The sequence below is a fragment of the Pteropus alecto genome, unplaced genomic scaffold (assembly GCF_000325575.1).
Source record: "Pteropus alecto unplaced genomic scaffold, ASM32557v1 scaffold106, whole genome shotgun sequence".
NCBI classification, from domain to species: domain Eukaryota; kingdom Metazoa; phylum Chordata; class Mammalia; order Chiroptera; family Pteropodidae; genus Pteropus; species Pteropus alecto.
Window position 1 is genome coordinate 12065781 of NW_006442103.1, and position 23904 is coordinate 12089684.

Sequence of the window (23904 nt, forward strand, 5' to 3'; positions counted from 1 at the left end):
CATTCAGCTGACTGCGTGGTGCCTCAGCTGAAATAACAGACCAGGGGAAATGTGTAATTGGCTTTCATCAAATCGAAAGCATGGGGCAGCCCAGCCAAGCCAAAGTTCTGTCTCTGTCCATAGCACAGAAATTATATTCTGCTTAATGTCAGCCCATGTGTGGGGGAAGAGGGCGGACTAGAGGGGAAAGAGCATGAGGACCAGCCTCAGCCCTTCTGGCACAGCTACTCGGCCCAGAGCTTTGTCCGAATAGGCAGCAGAGACAGAAAGGGGGTGTGGCTCCGACTTTTGGGAAGAAGGCACCTGGGGCAAAGGAGAAACAGAAAGACAGAAAGGGGAAGGACTGGAAGAGAGAGAAAGAGTTAACCTTTAATTTAAAAAGTCACTTACATATGAAAAACAGTAGCCTACTGATATCTTTCCCACCCCTCCGCCCAGATAACACTGGGAAATAACAAACTTAACATTAACCAGTTTATCAACTCATCATCTGATATGTTGTTCAATTATAATTTAATAACTTCAAAGATTAAAATGAAAAAGAAAATTTAAAACTCATCCAAAGAGACATAGAGCATTCTTCCAGGGTCCTATGACTAAACTACATTTTGGGAGTGAGGGGAGGAGTTAAAAATAACCCAAATCCTTGGGAACTTTGCTGAGTGATTTGGAAACTCTACAGTTTATCTCATCTACTTCCAGGAATTTTGCCCCTCTGTGTTCCCCATCCTGGCCCCCCAACTTAAGGGGAGCACGTGAGGTCCACATAAGAAGAGGGAGACAGAACTCGGGGTCCTCTGGGTGCTCTCCCAGGGCCCCTAAGAGTAATAACTGTTGTGCTATCACCACTGCCCCAATTATGCATGACCCCAGGCGAATTGTCCCCAGGATCCCGTGGACTTTGGCCTTGGCTTTGTCATTGCCGTCCTATCTCAGGATCCTACCTTTGGATCTGAATATCCAAAAAACCACATGGCCCTAGTTTCCTGGTCCTCAGCAAGGGCCATCAAGTAGCCCCAGTAACAGAAAGAACAGTGAGTCATTGGATGTGGTTCCATAGTGCAGCAGTTAGCACGTCTGCTTTATATGCAGAAGGTCCTGGGTTCGAGCCCCAGTGGAGCCATGGTCCTTGGTCTATGGCCATGCCACCCTGAACAAGCCAATGTCTGATCTCGAAGCTAAGCAGGGTCGGGCCTGGTTAGTACTTGGATGGGAAGCCACCTAGGAAGACCAGGTGCTGTAGGCATAAATAATTCTAATTAAAAAAAAGAACAGTGAGTCACGCAGGCCTCGGCTCAGTCCCACCTCCACCCCCTCCAGCTCCAAGAGGCAAAAAGAGTGTGGGACTGGGGTAAGGAGGACCTAGCTCTTCGATCTCCACCAAGCTTCTCAGTTATCCCTTCCTTGAACTACCTAAATCTCAATGACCTCTTCAGTAAAATGGATTAAAAGAAACAATGTGCCTCGCATGAGGTAGGACCTAATTAATTGGTTGATGTTATCATTATCATTGCTATTACCTGACTTTTTGCAAGACACTTAACCTCTCTGAACTTGCCTTCTTATCTGAAAAAATGGAAGTAATAATAACTGCTTCTTAGGATGGTCACAAGGATTATATATGTAAAGGATTATAAGGATTGCATATGTAAAGACGGTAAAGATCACACACACGTGTAATATTGGTAAAGCACCTACACTGTAGTCACTCAACATTAGATTTCTTTCCCTTTCCTTTCCAGACTCCCTCCTACACAATCCAGGATAAGAACTGCCTGGATCCCTCATGGCCAAGATGGTCCTAACATTTAGCTAAAAGACAGAAGAATTTGTTCCTAAAGGTGGCTTTTCAAACCGCTGGTCTTTGGTCTCAGCCCACACCCATAAAAGGAAACACCGTCAGGTGAGAGGCCTCTGCGGAACACGCACTGAGATGGCCAAGGAGGAAGCCGACAGCTGCAGGACTCACCGCTCAGCACTAGAGGGAGCAATAAGCTCAGGAACGCAGTGAGGGCCACGCCCAGAAATCTCTCCACTCCCCGGCCGGGTCTCCTTCATAGAGCCGATCAAGCAAGGAAGAGAACGCTGCAGGAATACTCAGAAAGGCCTTCGTGGAAACAAATGATGGGGGGAAATGCAGGGCGCCATGGAGAGCCCACCCTCCTTCCGGCTTCAGCCTCATCTCCGCCTGGAGAGCCCTCTCCAGCTTCTAGACTGCGACCACCGGATGGATCCACTTCTAGAGGAGCTGGGAGGGACCTTGAAAAATAGGAAGACAGGCCAGGTTACTTTTCCCAGGCGGTCCAACATCTACATCTAGCTCACCCAGCATCTTAGCAAAGTCCTAGTGACTCACAGATAGAAGGAGCCTTATGAAACCACAGATGTTCAACCCTCAGATGTTTTTAGCTGGAGGGCTGGGACGGAAGGGCTGAGTTTAAGCAAGATCTCCCATGTAGTTTACAACAATCCTTCATAGAGTTAACCAAATACTTTTATGTCCATCATCTCACTTGGATATTCACAAGCAGCTGGTGTAGACAGAGACTATTACCCATTTCACAAATGAGGAAACTGAGGTTTAAGTGCCATAGCGCTCCTCTTCCCTACTAAATTTTCATTGCCATCCATTATTCCCTCCCCTCTTGCTTTCCTTTATTTTGAAGTTGGTCCAAACTTCAAACAAAACACCAAGAAGATTGCTCCTCCACTCCAAGTATTCTGTTAATCAAAATTTAAAATATGTGTTACTTCCATCTAACCTATGCAGCATGATGGAGAGACGATATAGCAGAGTAATTATGAGGGTGCACTTTGGAATCGGATCTGAGTAAATATTTTATGTTCATCTCTTATTAATTCCATGACCATGGACCACTCTTATTCCTCAATTTCCTTATCTATAAAATGAGAATATTTACATCTAACTCCTAGGATTCTTTCAAGGGTTAAATGAGATGTGCTATAGAGCAATTTTATAGTGCCTATGATATAGTAAAAGCTTGATAAACAGCTTCTAGCATATAATCACAGAACTGAAATGATCTTTGGGAATTAGTTCATTACTTTTATGCTCTTTACCAATGAAGTCAAATAGAGTTAAGTAGAGATGTTATTTTGAGAAGTAGGTTTGCATACTGGTTCAAATGCTTCCCCTTCTCAAAAATTCATGTCTACCTGGACCCTCAGAATTTGAACTTGTTCGGAAATAGAGTCTTTGCAGACGTAATGAGTTAATATGAAGTCAAACTAGACTGTTGTCCTTTTAAGAATAGGAGAGAACACATAGAGACGTCAAGACCAAGGGGAGAAGACCACGTGAACACAGAGGCAGAGACTGCGCAATGCAACTACAATCATTTCCGGGAACCCCCGGAAGCTAGGAGGAAGACACGGAATGAGTCTTCCCTCAGAGCCTCCAGATGGAACCAATCTTGTCAACACCTTTATTCTAGACTTCTAGCCTCCAAACTGAGAGAGAATATATTTCCGTTGTTTCAAGCCACCCAGTTTGTGGTAATTCGTTATGGCAGCCTTAGGAAACTAATATAGCCTGTGACAGAGGAAGAACTGGGACAGAACTCCAGGTTTGTTTTTTTAATTCCAGTCTCACCCTCTTTACTTCATCATTGCCTCTCCCAGCCAGCAATAAACATTTATGGAACACCTACCTAGGAAACTTACTTGTTTGAAGAAAAGTTGACACAATCTATATAATCTTTAGCCTTTCCTACTAAATTGTCACCTGACACACTGTAGGCATTTAATAAATATTTACTGGCAAGTTGATAAAATAAGATATAAAAATGGCACTTTTATATTGTGTTACACAGATTTAAGGTATTATGAACCCACTTTCAACTCTGCGTATGCCGTTGTACTATAATTTTTTTAAAATATTTTTTATACTAAAGAATCACAAAACCCAGAACTATTTCTCACAGCTGCCACTGCAGCCTGAACGTCTCCTGAGGTTCACAGCCCTGCTCATTAACTACCTCCAGGGCTAATCAATTAAAAGGAAAGTGTTGACTCCAGAAGGAATGTACCTGTCAAAAAGGACTCCTTGTGGTTAAGTGGGCCCAAATTCATAATCAAGAGTCCAGCGACCATTGTTTGCAGAGGCCCCTCAAGTACACCGCCACAGACTAAGCCATGCCTCCTGCACCGCCTTCCAGAAGTCTGAGTGGAACCTTATAAAGGAGTTCCTGAAATCGTAATTTCAACCAATGGGCTGAGACTACCCTATCCAATCAGAGCTGTGGGACATAGCCTCATTTGCATCTTTACCAACCAATCAGAGTGGCTCCATTACAACCAATCAGAACGTGTGATTCTGACCAATCAGGACAGTGCTATTTGGACCAATCTAATTGTGAACATTTTGATGCTTTATTTGCATAAAAATGAACCAATCAAGGATCAGGGCAGCAGTTTATAGCAGGGCAGCAGTTTACATCAGGACAGCAGTATGCCATTTGTCTCAGGGCCTGTGCTTTCCGTTTCCCCTTCTCCCTTTCTCCGTTAGGCTGCTTTTTTCCTGGAGCTGTTATTTCCCGCAGAGACTACGTTGTCCCCAGTTTGCAAAAAGTTTACCAGAATAAAGCCTCTTCTTCACCCCACCTCACACCCATACCCCAGACTGGGGACTCCTGGTGGCATTGGATTGGTAGCCCAGACCATTTGTTAACAAAAGCAATCTGAACCCTTCAGGATTCTGAATCTTCCAGGGCAAAGGTGATCTTCTTGCTAGTTCTCCCACAATAAGCAGGAGGGAGTCAGGAGAGCTGACAGTTGATGTAAAGGGAGTAGGCCATAGAGCACTATAGCCTGGAGTAGAATGAGTGGTGGTGTGTTAACAGCTATAAAAGGAAGGAGGGGAGGAGGGAGGAGCTGATTCCCTAGGACTACTCTTAGAGTGACTCAGAAGCCAGCAGAAAATAGCTGTTCTCCGAGTCAGCCTCATTGTCAGGCAGTGAGGCACTTCCTCATTGCACACCCTTAGGCAAGGCAAAAGGGAGGAGGAGGAAATGGGATTTTTCAAATTCGTAGGCCCATTTCAGCACCTGAACTGTGTGTTTATAATCATTTCAGACATTTTGTTTCGAGTCAAATCATTTATGTGCCTGGCCCTTCATCTTGCCTTTCACATTTGTCAGTTACCTGAACACAGAGAATATGTCTTTCCCAAGTTCTGTATTTTCTACTTCATTACCTAAAAGGCACTTGGGCTGCTGTCGAACACCTCACTACAGTTTTGCTGTCCTTCATATAAATGACGCTGTCAAGCCTACAATCAATCAATAAGGGAAGGCACGAAGCTTTTTTCTGGCTCTAATGCTGATTTTACAGTCATCCAGGCCCATTCTCTGGACCTGCCCACCTTGTGAGAGCCAGTGTGAGATGAGCAGAATATGGCGCAAGTTTAGAGTCACACAACCTTTTTGGAAGTTCGTTCTTTCCCATTTACTAGCTCTTATGACTAAATTTCTCTGAATCTCTATCGTCTCATCTGTAAAACGTGCACAGTGATGCCTATCTTCCAGGTTAGGAAAGATTTTTCATAGAATAGTGAAGATTAAATATCATATGAAAGTACCTGGCACAGGGATGACATAAAAACTGGTTGACTTCCTTCCAACTTCTCTGTGGATGAACAGACTGAACGTAACACTCCACCAAACTGTAAACTGAATGAAGGCAGAGCTGCGTCTGCCTTGCAGGCTAGATACCTGTATTGCTTAATAATTAAGGTTAGTACGTTATTAAAATTAGTACATTATTTATGCATTATAAATATTTGTTTTATAAGTATTGATTGTATCATAAGAATTTACTGTATTTGGGTTATTAATTTTTTAAGTAGTCGAATCAGTCTGTAAACTGGAAGAGGGATACAGAAATCTTGACCTCAGGTAGGAATGTATCCTCTCCCCTCTCTTGTTACCACTAGCAAGATCTGCATCCCTGTGTTAACAAGAAGGGACAGACATTCTTTGCATACTCTACACTGTATTTTGTACTAGCTTCACTGCAAACGCCATTACCCACAGTATAAGGGAAAGGACACAAAAAAGTCCCCACATCTGGCAAGGAGAGCGTGGAAAGCCTTGACACACGAAATTGCAATTATTCATTGGACTTCTACCTGGAAAGTAAGTCAGACTAGGTTTATGCTCTCTCGGATGCTAGCCGGTGTCCCCATCCCAGGAGCTTCAGATCTAGTATGCTTTTCCAAACGTAATGTGAAAAGAGAAGGGTGGTCTCAGAGGTTTTCACCCTCGCTTTTAACACCACACGCTCAAGCTCGTCCAAGAAAAAGAGACCAGGAAAGAAGACACGTTACCAAGATTTCAACAGCTAATTCTAAAGCAGACACCAAAGCCCACTGCAAACGTTAATGAGCCCAATCGATCAGGGCACCCGCCATTCCTAAGCTTCCCGGACCAGGAGGGTAAAGCACGAAGCGCTCGCCCGGGTCCCGCCCGGAAACCGCACAGAGGTGGAAAGTTGCAGAAGCCGGGCCAGGAGGGGCAGGAGCCCAACCCCAAGCTCCGGCCGGAGGGGAACGCTTCCTCTCGGAAGTGACGCGAGCTCAATCCCAGCTTGGCTCTCCCCAAACAAAAGGGATCTTGGGGCCCCGGGAGGAGCCTCAGTGACATTGGAGCAGCCCCTCCTCCGCCCGGCGCAGATTGGTGTCAGGGCTGGAGAGGTAAGGTGGCGATTGGCCCTGGTGAATGCCAGTTCCCTCGCCTGGCGGTTGAGGGGCGGGACCGCGGGGGGCAGTGGATGGGAGCGGGTGGCGGAGGCGGCAGGGAGCGGAGCCCGGAGCGCCGGGAAAAGGTAGGATCTGCTAGGGCTGGGGCTTGGCCGTGGCAGGGAGGCCGTGTTCTCGAGGGAAAAGTAAAGGTAGGACCACAGGTGTCCTCCTGCCACCGTCCCAATTGCCACTCGCGCCCATCCGCGGAGGGGGCGGGGCCGTCTCTTCCACCTCCCGGTATTCCCCGTGAGCTCCTCATCCTTCGAGGGTCCTCGCAGCTACTTATTGTCCCCCGTCAATCCCAGCTCCGCAGAAGTCTCCCCTTCTGACATCTCTCATTTAAAGACACCCCCTCGCCCAGAGCCTCAACCTTGGGGGAGGACGCACAGGTTCCCATCCTCTAGGGTGCCCCCCCGCATTTTGTCCCCCGGGGAGGCCAGACATCCCTCCCAACACCTGCCCCTGCTCGCTAAGGTGGCACCGGAGCTGGTTTCATCCGTAAAATAAAATCACTGTTTTCCAAAAAAAGAGGGATGGAGCGAAGCAAAAATCAAAACCCGATCTAGGTTGCCTGGTCCACAGACGAAGCGGCCTTCCCCGACTTCGGTTCTTCCCATCCCCCATGGTCTGATCCTCAGCCTTCCTCCTGAAGCCCCTCAGATCCTCTGTTCTCCTGTGGGGGTCGAGAGCTCACCTGCGGCGGGACTTTTTTAGACTCCTGAGGAAGGAGAAATAGTAACTCCCCACCCTCACACCCCCTTTTGTATCTTCTCTGCTCTGTTCCTTGAGGGAGAACCCGACTTCTAAGGGTCTTTTGGGTTTGAGTTGTTTCATGTTTGCTTTCCACCCTGTTTCTTCCCTGAGAACTTGATGAAAAACCGTCTTTTTTCTTTCACAGTGAGGTGAGTGTTGGATATCTGCAGAGATGGCCTTGTGTGAGTAGGTGTTCAGTGTGTATTGTTTGACTGTCAGTGAATAACATGTGTCAAATGAAACAGTATTGATGAGTAAATAAAGAGCATTAGATTAGAAATGAGTATTTATCTCCCTCAGTCTAAGGCGGGCTGGTCTGTTGCTCAGGGAGACTGCAGTTAACCTTGAAGTTATAGTCCTGTCGAAACAAAAGGCAGGAAGTGTTTGAAGAAAATTCGGGTTCAGTTGTCTCGGTTTATCATTAATCTAGTCCTGTGGCCTTTGGTTACTTTCTATCCCTTTTTTATGGTGGGTTTTTCCTTCCAGGAGAAACTGATACATATATGATGTTATTGATTGGTTTTATAAGCACAGTATCAGCTACCAAAATTTAGGAGTTGAACAGTAAGAGCCCATTTTTAAATCTCAGACATAGGATAACAAAGGTAACACGAGCTATTCACACGCATTGTGACTACCAAAAAGTGTCTCTCTAGTGTGCTCATAAAGGCTGTCAAGTTGGCCTTCATTTCAGCAGGTGCAAAATATTGATGATTTTGTCCAAATGTTATTGCCATTGAATCCCCAGTAATCATCTATTGCTAGCACTGCCATATATTAAAATTTGCCACATGTTTTAGCTTTTTCTTTTGATTTCTATCTGTAGTCCATCTTTCACTGTTATCTATAGATAAAGCTAATAGCAATGAGATGCAAGGAGTCGGAATCACAGAGGGTGATTATTATGGCTGTCTTTCACCTTCCTGATTAAACTTTCTGAAGGTAGGCTTCCTGAAGGTATTTATTTTTGAATAGTTAGGTTCAAAGTTTTCAGAGCCAATCTCAGTGCTCACAGATCTGTTCAGTGATTGTTTCCAGATCTCCCATAAAAGAGCATGAGGAAGAAGCTGTGTGGAGGGAGGGTCTCTGCAGCAAACGCGAAGTGTACCGCGATGGGGGAGCAAGTCACGGGCCCCCAGCGGTAACAGCAGAGAAAATTAAAAGCAGACCAGGAAATCCCCAAAAGATATATCTTATTACATGAGCAGAGAACAGAAAATAAACGAAGGTAAGAGACCAAGCAAACCAAAGTAGTGGTGATTTTCAGGGCCTTAATGAGCAGACAGGAAAAAGCAAATCCTGCTCTTTGATTATTTGGCACATTAAGTAGGACCTGTTCGACACACATTTGGGTCTTTGGAAATCTTTCCTCTAACTTTTTCAATAACTGTTCGGTCATATTAGATGAAGAAAAGCATTGTGTATGGAGGATTTCTATGTGTGTGTCTAATCTAGCTCATTAAATTGTAAATTCTTCGAGAGCAGATAGTGTGGTTTTTTTCATCTTTGTATCTTTCATGGTGCCTGGCATATAGTTTGACTTAATGAGTGTTGAACTTAGTTTGAAGCTGTCACCTTAGTCTAAAAAGATAATGTACTGATAAGATACGGCACAGTATGTTAGGATGAATAGTCAATCCACTCTTGGTCTTGATTTAACTTTTATTTTCCCTCTCTGAGGTCTTACAAAACTATAATATCTTGTATAATTCTAAAATAGTGTATTTCTTATAAGAAAATATCTCCTGGTTAGATATATAATTTTGCCGTAATGAAATTTGAACCAGAATTATTGATGTAATCAGTGCCCTAAAATCCTAGTCATTTTAGGATTTTATTTTCCTAAGAATCTGACCAGAGAGGAATCTGACCATTTAGGAGAGCTCACTAGGAACTGGTTGCGGATTTTTGTTCAAGAATGGTTTCTGCGTGTTTGGTTTTGACACATTGCTGATCTACTCTGGGACTTTTCAAATGGATTTTTCATTGATTTTGTGCTTTTCCGAACCAGGACTAAATATGTGAACAGGGGCACAAAAGGTAGTGGGTCCCCACATGGAGTCACCAGACTGACGACGGGCCGGCATGATGCACTCAGTGGGTTTGGCATCTGGTTTGCAATGCTACCATGGACTTGCAGAACAGGACTGGAATGCTCAGCTTTTCTGAGCGGAGCAGAATGGTGTTTCTAGAAGTTGCCATTTGAATTGGTGTTTGGTGGCATGAGATGAGAAACTTTCTAAAGGAAACTTGTCCAGCCTGAGGTGGTTGACCCCAGGAATGGCTTGTCAGCCGTTTCTAAAGGCCATTTTTTTCTTATTTCCTGAATGTTTTCTAATAACTAAAAATCAAGTCGTTCAAGTTTCAGTTCAAAGCATTTCATGAGAAAATGACATATATCGTGAGTCTATAGAGTGTGGTAATTTACAGTAGCAAAGTTGGGTTCAAATCCCAACTCCGTACTCTTTCACTGTGTGAGCCAGGACGAGAACAGAGTTTTCACCGTTTCTCAGTTTCCTCTGCTGTGACGTAGAATTAACTTTGAAGTTTTTTTCTAAGATTACATTTAAATACATACATATCACAAAGCAAGGTACCTAATGTGTAGGAAGCACTCAGTAATGGTAGGTATTATTGTCATTAGTATTAGCACTTTGCATGTGTGCTAAAGAATTTAATATTAAGCATTCTTTTACTTCTTTAGCATTTTAGCAAAGGTGAGGAATTAGTGTCTGAATTTAGTTATTGGTTGATTTTGTTTTAACTTTTTCAATATACAGCTAAGATTCCTAAATAGAGGAAAACGACGCTTGTATATGTCATGATGCCAGACATCTGGTACAAGGATTTTTAGGAGAGTGTGTGTGTCTGTCTTATAGTGTGTGTGTGTGTGTGTCATAATTTTGTTCTGCAAATTATCTTCCTTGAATTTTTTTGGCTCAGGAAAAAGAAAGGCAGGGTATTCAACCATCTGACATCTTCTCTCTGAATTTATTGTCCATCGTTCCACTCCAAACTCTACTGTCTTAAGTACCTCTATCCTGAGTGTCATGTAAACAGTTTCGTGGATACTGTGATATGGTACCTTCTGTGAGATTTAAGGCAAGTGGCAATTTTGATTAAAAGTGATTTTAATTGAAGACAACTCTGCCACCACCACCCCATCCCCAAAGGTGAGGCGCAATCATAGGAACAACCAAAATGGGTCACTGGTGGAGGAGTTAAGAGAGGAGGTGGGGAGAGGAAAACAAGACTAGAAGCCAGCACTGATGCAAAGAATGCAGGAAGATGGCTTCTCCCTGCCAAGTGTTTCCAAACTCTTGGGTTTCAGGTACAAAGCCAGCGCTGCTGCCGAATCTAAATGTGTGTCCTTCTGGAGCCACAAAGAGTGTAATTCTTAATTGTCACTATCGTTACTGAGTTTAAAGACTGTAATCCATAATTGTTACCAAGTTCAGTAAAAACCAGAAAGGAAGATACGAGAGCACAGGATGAAGGGGTTAACAGACCAAAAGACTTCTGACCCTGAACCTCGGAGCGGCTGCGCCGATCCTTCGTGCAGGGCTGCTGGGAAGGGCTCGGCCATGCGTGCTCTGGGTCTGCTCTCCTTTGAAGGTGAGAGAGCCAGGGAGGAAGAACAGAAGGGAGAAGCAGCAGGGTTGAGCTGTTTTAACAAGAGAGAGAACTGTATGTTAGAAAGGAGAGAAAAATGAGAATAACTGACAGGTAAGTCATAGAAAGAAGAGAGAAGCACTAACTATGTCTTTTCGGTGGGAGGGGTTCCCTGTTCCTCCGTTTCTGTTAAGTAGGTCTTTCTGTTGCAGCAGGTGTTAGAGTGAGGACAGAACTAACCTGGTTGGTTCTTAACTGGTGTAATAATTGAGGACACAGATCTGGTCTGCTATGTATCAGCTTCCTCCTGTTGCCTTTTGTTCCTTCTTTGAAGGCACAAAAGTTTTCTGAAAAGGCTCTGCACCTAAAGACGTCTCCACTTCTAAACCTTTAGCCTTCACCACAGCAGCTGACTTACCACATTCCTCTTGGGGGCCTGATGACTTCCCATTCAGCGCGTCTCACATCACAGTCATCATTTCTCCCTAAAACCAGTTCCTTTTCTAACATCCCTGTTTTTCTTAATGGCATCATCATTTTAGTCACCCAGTCTTAAAACCTCAGCTGATTTGGGATTATTTCCCCTCTTGCCTCCTTAAATGGAAGCAGTACCGAGTTACTGCAAATTCTTTTTAAAGTCTCTTGCCTCAGTCATTTCTTTTCCATTCTTACGGCCACCGTTCTGGTTCCCACATTTTTGCCTCATACCTATACTATGAAAGTCTTCTCCCTACTGCTTTCTGCTTCCAGTTTCTCTTCAGTCAAATCAGCTGTGTACCTCAAGCCTTAACCTCCCAAACACTATGCTTTCATGATGATAGTCCCTGGTTTAAAATGTTTAGTGGCGTCTCATTTCCTAGAAGATAAAGTCCACTTTTGTTGGCTGTAATTCAAGGTACTGTACTGTACATTTCTTTCCAACCAGCATTTTTTGAGTAACCCTTTGACCGAGAGGCTGCTAGGTGCTAAGTTTAACAAGTTGAATAAGACAGAGTATTCGTTAGATTAGCAGTCATGTGAGACGGAAGACAGATATGTAAGCAGATGAACAATAGAATGTGATAACTGCTCCTGGGTTATGAATATGGACACATACCTATTATGCATGTAACATGATATCGAAGATAGCTGTAATATTTTTAGAAAACTCATTTCTCAGTAATTACAGGTTAAAAATTGTGACTTGATTAAAAGCTGTAAAAATTCAGTGGCAGCAAAGGCACGCTCCCCACCCACATGCTAAGTCGCAGAAAGCTGGTCTAGGCAGGAGGGTGTTTTTCTCTTTATACCGATGGCCTGAGCAAGTGTCGTGTGTGTCGCTAAGCCCGCCCTCCCGGGAACTGGGCGTGCCATTCCCTTCTTGATTTCTTGTCAAGTCAGAAAGAGTAAACTTGTTTTGATTTCTAAGTTAGACACATAAATGATAGAAAATGAGGACTCATTGGAAAAAGGAAAACTTCATTATCCTTGCAGATGAAACCAAATATATGCTCTCCAGGGATGAGAAACGAGCAAACGGACCAGTCACTAACTCATTTAAGCCATTCAGCATCCAGTTAGAGTATGTAGTGTTATCCTCGTTTTATAGATGAAGAACTTAAAACTCAAAGGTTAAGTGGATCAAGGAACCATGAAACGGCCAAGCCAGGATGCAAACCTAGGTCTGTCGGACTCCAAAGTCCACACTTTCTACTACAACACACTGCCTCCCAGGAGAATTAGTATCCCCACAGAACCTTGCAGCAAAGACAATTGCTAGGACTGTTGGTAATTTCCAACTGACACCAAATTGTTAAACTTTTTTAAGAAATCATCGGCGATCTGGTTTAGAAGACAAATTTAAAAGGCAAAACAACATCATCAGTTATCATATTTCTGTTAGAGGGTTTTGTGGAATTTTTTTTTGCAGTTCGGGGAGAGTCAGGAAATGGGCATAGCTAAAACACAGATACTTTGTTTTATGATTCGCCCTCTACACCATAAGCTGTTTCTTCCCAGGTTGGAATCCTGATGGAGTCAAAGACTTCATCCTGCATTAACATCTGAAGGGCTTTTATTCCAGAGGCTGCCTCTAGAATTATAGCCCATGAATCATTTCACTGGAAGTAAAATTGGTCTACATGTTATTGTTCCCTTGTGGTATTTTTACAAATCATAATGGCATTATTTCAGAAAAGCATCGACATAGATATACTTATTTCAGTGAAATTATGTTAAAATTTCATTTAAACTAAATAAAGCCAACCAACAAGTATACTTGAAATGGTTCATACTTCTGGTCATTTTCTGATGTTAAAAGAGATTTTCTTTATTTTAATGAAAAAAACGTTATTACCATAAAAACTATTATTCATTTTCATTAACGTACATTCCAGTAGCTTACCTAATGTAGTTCTTCTGGTTTGGTCTTGTCTCAGATGAGAATACTTGAAAGGGTGTAAACAGATATCCAGGTAGACAGACCTGTTTTTAATAGCATTGTACTAAATGTCCTCATTTTGAGGGAGAGATATCTGAATGTTTCTTTACAGGCATCAGGCCGCTTCCTCCTTTTCTTCAATATATATATATAAATCCTGTTGGTAACATAGAGACAATGAAAAACACAGATGTACACACCTAGTGAAGGAAGAGACAGACATTCACACATACACATAGAAAAATACACCAGAGATGCATGAGTCTTAAAAAGCTAAACAAAGTAAAAACCTGATATCTATCATAGTGTCCCAGAAAGTGGGTTAGACTGGATCTTAAAAAGACACGAGTGTTAGACCTTGTCCTACTGTATACCTAGAAATTTCAGTAATTCACTTAACGCTGGCCTCAATTTTCACCTGTAAAATGAGAGTGCCGAATTAGATCATTTCCGAGGTCCCTTCCAGCTTCGTAAATTACATTTTACTGAGGTTTTTCCACCACACAATTCCTAAGGCTGATAAAATGAGATGATCAGATGTGAACAGTGGTTACCAAGTAGTGGGGTTAGTAAGGAAGCCTCTGGAATCCAATTACCTAGGTTCAGATCCCATTTCAGCCATAAACCAGATGTGAGACACTGAGCAAGTTATTTAGCCTCTGAGCATCAGTTTTCCCATCTGTAAAATGGGGATGATGACGATGTTGATGATGATGAAATCATTGGTTAAGGTTATAGCATCTGTCACCTAAGATGGTTGTGAGGACTGAACTAATACACATCAAGTACTTAACGAACACTGCCTGGAACACATTAATACTTAGCTCAATAAACATAGATCTGTTTCATTATTATTATTGCTTGAATTCTTAGGAAACTATGCTCAAAACTCTGAGGTGGTGGTGATTAACGGTGATAAATTCAATTATAACATTAATTTCTACACTAAGCATAAATGCAGAAAACCTGGTATCTTAGAATCTGCTTTGAGTAGAATACAGTACTGTGTATTTGAATAGAGTACTGAAAGTATTTTAAATGTTGACCTTAAAGAGTACCAGCTTTATTACAGAACTGGTTTCTTGAGGCTTGCTGCAGAGTCTGTATTGACACTACTGGATAAACAAGCATCTCGATGCCTTAGCACTGTTGTAATTTCATTGTAAGTGCTCTATTCATATCACGTTGCAGGATCCTGAAGTTTATTACCTCTAAAACTGTTTCAAAACCATTCTGTTTTATAACACTGTCTATAATGTGGCTGGAAAAAGCAGACTGACAAGACAGCAAGGCACTCTGAGGAACACGTCGTGGTGCTCACACGGCAAGGGGAAGGCTTAGATCTGGTTGCTCCCGTCTTTAAACGTCGTCAGAGGGTTCGCATGCTGTGTTAGTTCACTAGGGCTGCCAGCACTAAGCACCGTGGACCGAGCGGCTTACACAACCGAAATTAATTTTCTCACGATCCTGGAGGCTAGAAGTCCAAAATCAATCTGTCAGAAGGATTAGTTTCTTCTGAGGCTTCTCTGTGTGGCTTGTGTGTGGCTGTCTTCTCCCTGTGTCCTCACAAGGTCTTTCCCTGTCCACTGTTTGTGTCCAGATCTCCTCTTCTTATATGGACACTCGTCATTAGATGAGGACTCACCCCAATGATCTTACTTTAACTTGACTACCTCCGTCAAGACCTTGTCTCCGAATGCAATCACATTCTGAGGTACCGACGATTAGGACTTCAACATATTAATTGGGGTGGTGACACAATTCAGCCCATAACACATGCTATATATAACATATAGACACATGAGGATCCAAATAGTCCAGTAATATCTTTTACCTTCAGCTGCAAGACTGTTGATTGACATTTGTAGTAAAGCTTTATTGCTTAGCATTATACAATTCAGTAAAGTGAAATTCAATTTATACGTTTATTTTAGAACCTTCATAAATAATAATAGCAAAAACAGCTGCCTTTAGTAAATGTACAAAAGATCTGCTTTCTCGATCAGAAAGTTATTTTCTGATAGTGCTCTAACAAGTGTTTCTTCCCTAGCCTAATCCTAAAATTCCAAAAGTTGAATGAGAGGTAGAATTTGGAAGGTTGTCACTCTCTTACCCCCAAATACATAAATAACCCTTCTGAAAAACCAGAAGTACCAGGGGGTGGGGAGACTTAAATCTTTTGAGAAAGTCAAGGTAATGATGTGTCAACACCTTCCACCCCCAGAGAGGAGGTTGCTTTGGATCCATTTTTTAAAATACCAGTGCCTTTTTGTCCATATTTAGACTTAGTATTTATAAATGTGACACATTTATTTTATTTTATATATACTGGCTTTTTAAGGAAGTAAATTATCTAGTGGAGAGCTGTCAAAAATACTCGTTTTGTATGTTAGTGTTGGCTCTTTGACTTCTGAGAATTAACTGGCTTCCTACATTTTGGTTTTGCTCATATGTGTGTGAAAGAGTCTTTACGTAATTGGAGCAAATCTGCTTTATAGCTTTGCTCATATCTTATATATTAAAAACTTACTAAATGGCCTGAATCTCAGTCAGTTGTAGCCCAAGTATAAATTTCTTAAATTAGATATCTGAGTATATAATAAAGAAATAATTTTTCTCCAGTTTTGCAAGAGTGGTCTACTGGGTAAAACAGCTGATTTGTTTTTTGTACTAGCCAAGTTGATTTTTCAGAAAACAGATCATGTAGATTTTTTTGAGTTGTTTCTATGTCAGGAGATATCTAGGATTTATCTAAAAATGTTATTTTCCCTTTTTTCACTTATCACCCACCCCTTACAAATAAAACTTTCAGTTCCAAATAAAGACATACACACACCCAGATACTAGACAGACAAACATCTAACTTGTACTCCACCCTGCCCTGCCCTACTGCTTACATCTCTATAGAAGCTGTTTGGGGTGTTTCTTTTTCTGCCACCCAATCTCTGTGTGGTAAAAGGCAGCAATCTCTGTGTGGTAAAAGGCAGCAAAGCCTGCTATCCTGTAGAATTAATTCAGAGAGTTCCAGAGCAAAAGCTGGGACTTCTTCAAGAAGGAAAAGGCACAGCCAGAACCAGAATAAGTGGAGTGTGTATTATCCAGAAAAGGGAAGGTCAGAATAAAGTGAACCACAACATAGTTCCATGGCACAACCAGCCATGCGGGAGGCTCCGTAACTCTTGTGTCTGTTGGCACATGAAAGTTCGTATGGAAGAAACTCGCTCTCCTGGCTATGGGCCCTGACCTAGTGGGAAAGTAACATGTGAATAGGCCAAATGGTATGCTGGGCAAGCTCATGTTTGAAATCACTTATTCATAACTTAAAAGTAAGTTTCATACTTAGCCCATAAATAGGCTAATTTTCCAGAGTATTAAAATATATATGACTTTGGGTTTTTTATTATGTATTTATAGTTTTTAATTGAGAAAACTATGACACTTGATATAGCTATAGCTAGCTGTATCATAGTATATGATACTATTTCCAGACCACTCATCACTTTATTTCAAATTTATAGACTTTAGCATTCCTTAGGCAGACATTTCTGTGTCTAAATTCTAAGGAAAGGGAAAGTTGGGTCTCAGATTCTAACAGAAGGAACAAGCTGAGCATCTGGTTGAAATGAACTTGTCTTTCAAAGTTACTTAATGGATGATGACAGTGACGAATAACAGCTCATTTAGAAAATGAGTAGAGAATGAGTGTGTAGACTGCAGTGTGGCACGCCAAAAATCTGACAGCCTCATTTTTGATAATGAATATGGAGTTAGAAATAGCCCTTTTCTGAAAATCTTGGGCCACATCATTTATATATTGGGCAGAGATTGCTGGAGGAGCTTACTTAGTGGTTTGCCTATATGATGGCTCTACACTCATTACTGACTGCACAACAAATTCACACTTCTCCTAAATGGAGAAATTCGTAATTAGGTTAATGGCTGATTCTTGGTTGAATGACACAAGCCATTATTGCCGCATTATTCCTCCTTTGACACTGTCCCTATTTGACTGTCAGGTTTCAGCAACTCAAACAAACAAGCTTTCAGTCCTGGTCCCTAAAATACAATACAAAACTTACGTTTTATCAACTAACATTTAAAATATATTTCCTTTTTTTTTTTTTAAGTTTGCTGGATCTAATACACTCATAGGACGACATAAGCAAAAATTTTGTATATAATCCAGCATTTAATATTTGAAAATAAATGGGAAAAAGTAGAAGCTGGGGATGAGTAATCAGCATTACAAAGTCAAGATGGCGACAGGTTGATTTATTTCTTTGTTGATTGGCAGGAGGCGAGAGGCTGAGAATTTTCCTCAAATGAATTTGGCAGTTTGAAAATTTCAGTTGTACTTATTTTTCTCTCTGAGTCCGTCGTGCATAAGTCTTGTTGATTCAAACAAATAGCCTTTTGTCAGTTCAGGGAGAGAAAGTCAGTCTCTTTCAGAAACATTCGTAAGTCAGTCCATAGCAATGGACATCTTGAAGTAAAAAAGATTGTGAAAGCCCTCACCTTCCCTAATTATAATTGCAAAAGGGAAGTCAGATTCCTGGTATTTTTCCTGTATTACTCAGCTTCAACTTGAAGAAGTGGCTATTTTCTTCTTCTTAGTTCAAATCAACCTACAGCTGTCAGGCCTCATCGGCTACTGTTGACATTCATGGGATTTAGGAATTGTTTATAGTATGGTCACATAAGCAATACATTTTTCGTTATTTTGCAGCATTGGACACTTTTTCACCATGCTGACGGCATTTTAAATGTATTTGTCAGTTTTCCCAAATTCGAACTGAAGAAAACTTTCAGAGTTTGTACCTGAGGACCAGAGTGTGACTGCTAGTTATCAGGTCAGTATCGCCCTCATCGTCGCCCCTGCCTCCATCCCCAGCTATATCACTGCCACCCTAAAATGTAATGCAATGTTACCATCTTTCATTTATGTTTCATACGAAAATTCATTGCCGTACCTTTGTATTGAGATTCGATTCAAATGTACAGAATAGCAAAGAACTAAATTTTAATATTTATAAAGAAAGATTATTGGAATATGCAAAAACAAATCTGTTGGTTTTTTCCTCCTGTCATATTTGTATTGTATTCACTTCATGTAGACACTAAGCAAAATGAGTTGGTACGTGTCAGCAAAATGTTCCATATATTAAGATTATGTGCAGGAGTGATTTACCAATGTAGAGATGATGAGAATATTATTCTTTATGCCATTGACAAAGAATAGACTTTTTTCTTGCCTGGGCTGGACTGCTTTATAATTAAAGTGACTCTGAAGATTGTTTCAATGTTATTATTTTATGAGGATATATATTTATTCAACAGATGAAAAACTTTGGTATAGGTACAATCTATTATAGTTCTTTATATATTTGTCTCTTATTCTTATTTAATTGGATTCTCTAACAAACAATTCTTGATTTTTACCCATAGAAGCTTAGAACAGGACCAAGAAGGACTTCAGGGATTATCTAGTCTGTCTTATTTTACCTGTGAGGAAACAGTGCCAGAGGAACTGGGTCATTTTTTTTTCCTCAAGGCCATAGCTGATCACAGCTGTTCAGCGGCAGGGCGGAGACTAAAATTCTGCATTTCTCACTCTAAGTCTCTTATGTTTTACTCATATCACTCTGCTTCTTTAAGCCACAGTTTTGGGTCTCTAAATAAGAATATTTAAGGACTATAAAGATATTGAAAAAAAAAGAGTAATATCTGTGAACACTGTCATTTTGTGTTTTGTTCCTGCCTTCCTGTCTTGGGGCTTATACATCCAGCTGATTTACTCAGTGAAGTTGATACTTATGGAGTACCTTTAGCAGGTGGCCATTATCCTGATTAACATCGTGGAAGGGGAGAGGAAGGGCATAAAATGCTAGGATTTTTCCCCTGCTATATAAGCTCTCTGAGAGAGAGAAAAAAAAAATGAAATCATCAAAAGCTGGGTATGGGGGTCATCTAACAAACCAGTGTGACTCAACTGGTACTTTAAATTCCTCACCATTTTCCACTCCAGGATACTATCGCCCTTCTTTTACAAAAGGGCAGGTGAAGATATTTCTGAGGTCATTGGTTTGGCTTCCCCCGAATTTGGTAATACCATTCTTAGAATTCCTTTGGAAAATGAGAGAGGACAGTAGTTATTAATAATTAACCCATTGTTCATCTTGTATCAGGAAGTTGGCAAGGTGTTCGACATGTATTAACTCAGTCTCCACAGTAACCCTATGAGTGGGATGTCATCATCCCCCTCACACAGATAATAAAACTGACGATCGGAAAACTTGCCCGAGTCACACGAGTAGGAAGATGCAGGCCTGGCATCTATCTGACTGCAAAGCCACGTGCTCTTTCCAACATTCCATCTTCTATTAGGTTTAGCTGTATGAGGTTTGTAGTTTTTCTGTTCTTTTAGTTCTTATTTTTAAAGTAACTGCTGTGAGATAGTTCTCTGACACCGAAGTGAGAACCTCTTACTAGTCGCATAAACTCCCTAGTTAGAAAGTTAGCAGTTAGAGCTGAAGTTACACTGAACATATTTTACCATGTGGCAAAAGATTTGTACGGCCTCACAGCACAGCGAAGTCCGCCTTTCCTCCATGTTCTCCTTCATCTGAAGGCAGTAGCCCTGGAAGGAATCAATGACTCTTTTGTCCGCCTCCTAAAATTTAATGTACTCATAAGAGTTGGGAATTCCTGGAGGGTGTGTGAACTAGTCATGTCGTGATTCACTTTAAAGAAAACTATATGAGAGTGTCAATTTGGAAGTAAAAAGCGGGAGAAGGAAATTATTATTTGCTCTATTTTGGAAGTTATAAAATATATCTTACCATACACAATGGTCAGAAGACTCTTTAAAGATTGTATAGCCATCTAACTTCTATGTGTGGTTTGTGGAAAGGCCTGAATTTGTGCCATGCAGTTTGCCATTTAACTTATTTCAAAAGATGCAAGGCCGTGTAGAAATGTGAACTTGTTTAGTGAAATAAATCCAGTTTGTAGCATGGCCAATTAAGATGTTCGAACAATATATTTTTAAGAAGTTGCATATGGTTGCATTTAAGCCTTATTTTACTATATGAAATATAAATATTGTGATGTTCTCTGTGAAAGTTGACAATTTAAAAGAAAAATTTCTCCCATACTCCCACCAAACATTATCTTTGCTCAAATTTCATTTCAACCAATTTCAGAGGGATGCCAGAATGCTTTATATACAGTTTTGGAATCTGGTTTTCTAAAACTGGGAATTTTCATTGAAATAGTATTGATTATATATAACACAATTTTATCTGAATTTCTAGTGAAGAAAATTAGTCACTAATTCATTCTGAGACCTTCTAGGATGTTTATAAATATGTGTGGAGGAAAAATAATAAAAAATTAATCTTTGTGAGTAGTGATGAAATCAATAAAGTAAATTTTATCTTCTTTTACTATTCAGTCTGTGATTGTCAAGAAAGCTTATTTTTCTATTTAATTTTTCATTCTTAAAGCATTTTATACTGTAATTGTTGCTCTTCTCTGAATGTATTTTTTTCTTTAATAATATCAAATTAACTCTGTCTTCTGGAGGTTGTCTGATTGTTGTCTCTGTTTTAGGCTTTCAGGATGAATCTGGAAAAACTCAGCAAGCCTGAGCTTCTAACACTCTTCAGTATTCTTGAGGGAGAGCTTGAAGCAAGGGACCTTGTCATAGAAGCTTTAAAGGTACGTTAAAAGAAAGAAGAGAGAGGTCATCATATGTTTTCAAAGTTGTTTCATTGGTTGTAATTTATTTAACTAGGGCATTTCTTATAGCTCCTGTAGAAGTTAGAGGCCTGGGTATACATATCGACACTTGCGGTGGCAACCGTCTGTGTGGTACGATTTTAGGGACACTGGTGAAGCCTTTACCCCAAAAGTAGTTCCTGTCATCTTTCTACCTAATGTCTGGACCTTGAACTTCATTCTTCGTGGCCCTAGTTTTGTTTGAATGCCAACCTCTTAATAACTTAATGAGACCTGCTTCCTAAAAAATGTGTATATACCCATATGCCAAAATTCAGTATACACTATCTGAGATCAAGGACCCTGTGAAGACCATCCATGGTTTCCCTAGACCTCTGATTAAGAATTCTTTCTTCTGTTTCAGTATTTGATATCCATTAAAATATAAAGGGCGGGGGGGTGTGGAAACTGTACTTTTCACTCAGTTTTGCTGTGAATTGCTCTAGAAGATAAAGTCTAATTTAAAAAAAAAAGTACAAGGGGGCATAACTCCTTTCAAGTGTCAGGAATCTGTGAAACACCGTGGTAAGGATGCTTCCTTGTCTGAGATCTGGAGAGGGGAAGAGAAGACGTTAAGATGTCTGTGTGAATAGTAGGAAGATGATACCCCAAAAAGGAGAGGAGAAATGGCCAGCGAAGGTGAGCCTTGAGTGTGCTGAAGAAAGTATAGTCCCTGCAAAATGCAACGGAGCCTAAGTATCTAAGAAGATTTTTATAGTTTAAAATTTTAGTGAGAGGGTATATTGATGAATACCTTAAAGTTCATTAGTGAAAGGTTTATGAAGTGCTTTACGACATATTTTCAAAATTATCCAAGTTCTTTATAGTAAATATTGTATTATTATTTCATGTGCGTTCATAGGAAGCTCCTTTGTTGAAGTTTTTTTTTTTATGGAAGCAAAGGTAATTTTCTCTTTGCCATTCTAGAAGCTTAGAGAGTAGGTGATTTCCTAAGCAGCCAACCTAATAGAGTTCATACGAAAGGATATATCTTTTCTTTCGCTTCTCTTCTTTTTTTTCCCTTCCTGCCCTGAAATAGAGTGTGTGTTCATTTGGGGGTAGTCATATTTGGGTAGTCTTTTCTTGGATTACTCCGAAATTATAATTGTGATAAAAATAAAATCTAAACCTGTTATTTCTATATGCCGTTAAACTTAGAACGACATTAACTTGTGTTATTTAAGGCCAACTGAAAAAGACTGATGTTTCTAATTAAATATGCCTCAGGGTAATTTTTCACTGACAACTATTGCCTTTTTGTTTTCCCTTGTAGCTTTGTAATGCATCATAAGTAACTTCCAGTGGTTTCATGTCTATAGAGTGCGTGAGGCAGTTCCCTTGTGAAATGTGGGGGATGGAATCTGTCTTTTCTTCCTTTCCCTGCTTGTTTCGGTCTTGTTTGACATGGCTTCACACGTTTATGGCTTTGACACATGACTAATCACGTAATGTTAAAGTTCATTGCCTGAGTCTTTGCCTGTCATGTCACTAAATGCGTGACCTTGGTTATTTAAGTCAGTCCATCTGTCTCGAACAAACCTTCCTTGTCTTCAATTACAATAAGTGATTAATAACTAATATTTATGTGTAACACTACAATTGGCGTGACATTGCAAATATTCCAATAGTGTAGGATGCATTTCTTCTTTCTCCTCTAATTATATCCCGTCGGTGCATATCATGTACCCCATATCAAAGGAACGGTCAGTGGTTGCTGACCATCTGAATGGATGTCTCTAGATGCCCTCAACGATGCCTGACTTCGGTCTGTCACATACACATACAGTACTGGTGACTTCTCTGCCTTTCCCTGTGCATCTCTGAGCACTATTTCTCGTAACCGCATTCCACTATTACAGGTAGTCCTAAGCTGCTTAAACCCAGGATGCCATCCCATTTTTATCTGATCAATGAAGAGAAAAGAAAAAAAACAAGGATTAGGGAAGGTTCGAGCTCGCTCCTAAACCTCACTCCTAAACCTCACTCCTAGTGCCTGTCGTTTTTCCCAGTCCCTTCCCCTGGCTCTCCTCACCGTAGGAGTCATCCGCTTAGAACTGGAAGCGTTTCACTGCCTAGTGAAACCAGGAAGGCTGAACCAGGAAGAACTTTGTCCGTGGTGACCCTTTTAGAACTCAGAAAGCATTTTCCAGGAGCAGCATTATTATAAATAGCAATCAGATTGTATAAAGCTACAGTAGTTTGGCATTGTGTGTTAAGTAGACTCACTTGAGGATCTACCCACATTTGCACTGGGCCTCCATCATGCAGTTTCTGTAAATACCACAGTTGACTTATACAAAAAGTTGTCGGCCTCACCCCCTTCGTAATTGGGGCAGGGGTTAGAGGGAGGATGGCTGCCTCCAACGGAAAAATCAGAGAATGACCTTATTTTCTCTTTGCTTTTCATCTTGAGAAGCCATATAAGCCTGTAGACTTAATGTGCCTCTTTTACTAATCATTATATCCTCAGCCCCCAGCATAGTGCCTAGCAGATCGATGCTCAATAAATATTTATTGAACAAATGGAATGATTTTGCCATTGTGGTGTGTTGCTTTAAATGATTACCATATTTCAAAGCGA

General features: G+C 40.9%; 1 protein-coding gene, 1 long non-coding RNA gene and 1 other non-coding gene across 4 annotated transcripts in view; 2 read left to right on the top strand and 1 right to left on the bottom strand.

Moving 5' to 3' along the window:
- The window catches only part of LOC112486147, a 60978-nt gene extending 54487 nt beyond the window's left edge, over positions 1-6491 (bottom strand). Inside the window, exons 1-2 of the long non-coding RNA XR_003048652.1 lie at positions 4050-6491; positions 1970-2259 (exon numbers count right to left, since the gene is read on the bottom strand). This is a non-coding gene — a long non-coding RNA (uncharacterized LOC112486147). The remainder of the gene's footprint in view (positions 1-1969; positions 2260-4049) is intronic.
- TRNAI-UAU lies at positions 1051-1123 on the top strand. The gene has a single exon. It is a non-coding gene; the product is annotated as a tRNA-Ile (tRNA).
- A 115-nt stretch (positions 6492-6606) lies between the features above and the next one.
- The window catches only part of CTTNBP2NL (CTTNBP2 N-terminal like), a 44216-nt gene continuing 26918 nt past the window's right edge, over positions 6607-23904 (top strand). Inside the window, exons 1-3 of one of the 2 annotated variants that reach the window (XM_025052219.1) lie at positions 6607-6712; positions 18271-18394; positions 21156-21263. In XM_025052219.1, coding sequence (XP_024907987.1) covers positions 21165-21263 — 99 coding nt within the window. In that variant the 5' untranslated portion in view covers positions 6607-6712; positions 18271-18394; positions 21156-21164. Of the gene's footprint in view, positions 6713-6772; positions 6844-18270; positions 18395-21155; positions 21264-23904 lie in introns of those variants that run through there. The other variant, XM_006919644.3, reaches the window with a different exon arrangement.